At 47.5% G+C, this 4,102-nt stretch overlaps 1 protein-coding gene across 1 annotated transcript; it reads left to right on the top strand.

Annotated features, from left to right (window-relative positions):
- Positions 1-58: 58 nt before the first annotated feature.
- On the top strand, positions 59-4,092 carry LOC111662796 (low-density lipoprotein receptor-related protein 1-like; the record flags this gene model as incomplete). Its single annotated transcript, XM_023416776.2, has 14 exons — positions 59-603; positions 695-827; positions 960-1,082; positions 1,196-1,318; positions 1,495-1,632; positions 1,734-1,871; positions 1,988-2,107; positions 2,197-2,462; positions 2,547-2,728; positions 2,853-2,959; positions 3,065-3,184; positions 3,343-3,519; positions 3,661-3,801; positions 3,919-4,092. Coding segments are annotated over exons 2-14 (1,846 nt in total), but the record flags the coding sequence as incomplete, so codon positions are not given.
- Between the last annotated feature and the right edge of the window lie 10 nt (positions 4,093-4,102).

The following is a 4,102-nucleotide window of genomic DNA, read 5'->3' as shown; positions in this document are numbered from 1 at the left end:
GATTTCTTTTTAGTTAACTAGTTCTGTGGCCATTTGCACATCTCACATCATCTCATGTCTATTTTGCATTTCACACTGGCCTGTTGCTGTGAGCCAGAGGTAGGTGTTTTCACAGTTTCACCTCAACCATTCACAACCTCAGCTACCCAGTCCTTTGTGTGCCCCCCGGCTTTTCTTTTGTTCTGAGCTTTTTCCTTCCTTTTCGATCCCACTAGCTCCTCTAGCTCCTCCGCTTCATACAGTGCAGAATGCTGTACCATCCCCACCTCTGTTACCCCATGAGTCAACCTTGTGATTTGAAAAACCAGCTTCATTTTATTGATGTACGTCTGGCTCTCGACAGACAATCCTGTGTTGTTTTAGCAGTCAGCTCTATTCCCACCTTTTCTCTTCTCTTTTCCTTTCCTTACGCCTTTCCTTGCTCCTTGCCTCTACTCTCTGCTCCTCCTTGATTATCTTCTCTCTCCCTCCTAAGCTGTCTTCTCTTCGTCCTCAGTGCCTCGTCAGTGTTCAGAGAGCGAGTTTTCCTGCACAAATGGCCGTTGCATTGCCGGGCGCTGGAAGTGCGATGGGGACCATGACTGTGCCGATGGTTCAGATGAGGTATCACGTAACCATTTCCTTCCTGATTTCATTTGTTCTTTAGAAGCGGACATAGTAGGGGTATTAATGTAAAACAACTATCTTTTGTCAGAACGGCTGTGATGTGAAGTGTGACAGTGATCAGTTCCAGTGCAAAAATGGTCACTGCATCCCCATTCGCTGGCGTTGTGATGCCGATACCGACTGCATGGATGGCAGTGATGAGGAGAAATGTGACAGTGGCGGTAAGAAACGCGCACTTGTTTTCTCCTGGATGTTTAGGCGAACATAATGCTTACAAATGTGGATGCATACAGCGGCTGAGGTGATGTATCATTCATCCCTCTCTCCTCCTTTTTGTCACCTCCGTGTTTCAGTGGGTAGATACTGCCCCCTGGACGAGTTCCAGTGCAACAACACTCTCTGTAAACCCCTGGGCTGGAAGTGTGACGGTGAGGACGACTGTGGAGACAACTCTGACGAGAACCCAGAGGAGTGTGGTGAGAATCACTGCATTTTCACATGGCAGCAGCATTCCTGGAGACCCTTTGACACCCTGCTTATAAAGAGTCTTCTCTCTACCTGTAACGTTTCTCTTCTCCTCGTTCCATAGTTAAATTCCAGTGTCCGCCCACGAGACAGTTTCGCTGTCATAACGACCGTGTGTGTCTGCCATTATCAAAACGCTGTGATGGAGTCAACAACTGTGGGGACAACAGTGATGAAGTCAACTGCTGTGAGTTTCTTTAATCTTTTTTAAAGTTGAAAATGATTAAATAGACAGACAGAGAGAGGAAATTATTTAGTGGCTTGCTGTAGCACATTTTATTTAAATTGCGATTGCATTTGGGATGAGTTTTGCACATGATAATCAAGGTAATGACTAACTCTGTGACTGTACTCCTTCACAAGTGACTCCTTCCACACCAGCGTGTCAGAAGGATGAGTTCCAGTGCTCCAGTGGCCGTTGCATCAGCTCTGTCCTGCGCTGCAACTACTTCAACGACTGCGAGGACTACGGTTCTGATGAAATGAACTGCAATAAGAAAGGTGTGTTGTGTCATGGTATATTTGTCATACTGTGTAAGTGCACACTCTCATTCTGCGTGGTTATCAGTGTGACTGCATGCTCCCTGTTTCCTCACGTCTAGACACGGTGCTGAACGACTGTCGCAGCAACAGGACGGTGTGTGGAGATGGAGACGAAGCTCACTGTGTGGTGAATGGCACCGACTCTTTCTGCTCCTGCAAACCCGGCTTCCAGCCCAAAGGACGTAACAGATGTGAAGGTACAGTTTTCTCTGCCCTGGCGTCATTTTTCTCATGTTATGTTATGGCTACAGTTTTCTGCAAGACTCTAAACTTTGTGTAACGTGCACCGTGTGGCCTGTGGGGTGTTGCACAGATAAGAACGAGTGCAAGCAGTTTGGAGCGTGTTCCCACATCTGCAACAACACGAAGGGTTCCTACAAGTGCAGCTGCCACAAGTACTTCACCAGAATCAATGACACCTGCAAGGCTGATGGTGAGTACTGAACTTTGCCGTCCTGCTTTAATCTTTTCACATCTGTGCTCTACTACAATGACTTTTCTGGACTGACTTAACCCCCCCAGCTCCAAGACAAGTGCTCTACATCGCTGACGACAATGAGATCCGCAGCCTGGACCCCTCCATGCCAAACTGGCGTTATGAGCAGATCTTCCAGGGCGATGCCAATGTGCGCATTGATGCCATGGACCTTCACGTCAAGACGAACCGCATTTACTGGACAAATTGGCACACGGGGCGCATTTCTTCCTATGATTTGCCTCCTTCCTCATCCTCCCCTAATAGCAACCGTAACCGACGCCAAAGTGACTCCAGGGTCACCAACCTGGAGGTAAGTCTGTATATGTTTGCTTTTGTATACATATAATGTAAAATATGAACGGGATGGATAACATTTCCTGGTCTTTGTGTTCAGATCCCTGATCTGAAGATGCCCCGGGGCATTGCTGTGGACTGGGTGGCAGGGAACTTGTACTGGACTGACTCTGGTAGAGACGTCATCGAAGTGGCCCAGATAAGTGGAGGACGCCATCGCAAAACCCTCATCTCCGGCATGATTGATGAGCCTTACGCCATTGTGGTTGACCCCCAGAGAGGGTGAGTGGGGGTTTGGAGACTGGGGGTGCACTTGAAAAGGAGAAACAAAATCACAAGAATGCAAATGCAGATTTCATCATGATAACAGCAGTGATGAATGGAGCTTTTATATTTTATCCATTAGGAAAATGTACTGGGCAGACTGGGGGAATCACCCCAAGATTGAAACAGCTGCTATGGATGGAACCATGAGAGAGACGCTGGTAGAGGAAAACATCCAGTGGCCAACTGGTAAAACACACACACTTATACACAAACAATCATCTGTTCTATACTGAATACAAAGTGTGGGTTTCTCATCTATACTTTTACTAATACTCTTCTCTGTGTGCACAGGTCTGGCCGTGGACTACTTCAACGAGCGTCTGTACTGGGCCGATGCTAAACTATCCTTGATCTGCAGCGTGAGGCTGAACGGCAGCGATGCAGTTGTGGCTGCAAACAGCATTAAGAACAGTTGAGTGGCACATGCTCACAGTGGCACAGTTCGTGTCGCAATCCATACTAATGATTAGTCTTTATCAGTTAGGGCTCAGTTGCAATTTATGTGGTTGGACAATGCAAGTTACCGTCAGAGAAACTTCATGCAACATGTCTTCTCTGTTTCTACACAGAACTCCATCACCCCTTCAGCATCGATGTGTTTGAAGACTACGTCTATGGCGTCACCTACATTAACAACTACGTCTTCCGAGTGAATAAATTTGGCAAAGGCCCCATTGAGAACCTGACGACTGGAATGAACCACGCTACAGATATAGTTTTGTACCACCGCTACAAACAACCTGAGAGTGAGTAGAAAAAAAAGTAATAAAACTCTTAACAGCAGCAGCGCTCAGGAAAAAAAACAAAAGACAGTGAGGAAGACAGGGCTGAAGCAGGTCGTTAGTTATCCAAACTTTTAATACTGGTTCTCTGTCTGCCCTTGTCAGTGACAAATCCCTGCGACAGGAAGAAATGTGAATGGCTGTGTCTGCTGAGCCCCAGCGGACCGGTCTGCACTTGTCCCAATGGGCGCACGCTGGATAACGGCACGTGTGTGGAGCTGCCCACCCCCACGCTCTCTCCTATCTGTGAGTGAACAGACGGACACTGATACACACACACTGCCACAAGCAGATGACAAACGGGCACTGAAATCTATATCCTTTCCTCATGACTGAAAAACGTCCTCTCATCGTTCTCTACAGCTCCTCCCAGTGGTCCCTGCTTGGTCCAGTGTATGAACGGTGGCAGCTGTTTCCTAAATGCCCACAAGCAGCCAAAGTGTCGCTGTCAGCCTAATTATGGAGGAGATCGATGTGAGATTGACCAGTGCAGAGACTACTGCAAGAATGGAGGCACATGCACGCCTTCCCCTACAGGTAAGATCTG

The sequence above is a fragment of the Seriola lalandi genome, unplaced genomic scaffold, assembly GCF_002814215.2.
Source record: "Seriola lalandi dorsalis isolate HSWRI2012SDOR001 ecotype SW California unplaced genomic scaffold, Sedor1 jcf7180002000717, whole genome shotgun sequence".
NCBI classification, from domain to species: domain Eukaryota; kingdom Metazoa; phylum Chordata; class Actinopteri; order Carangiformes; family Carangidae; genus Seriola; species Seriola lalandi.
This window is presented reverse-complemented; position numbering and strand designations above follow the sequence as displayed.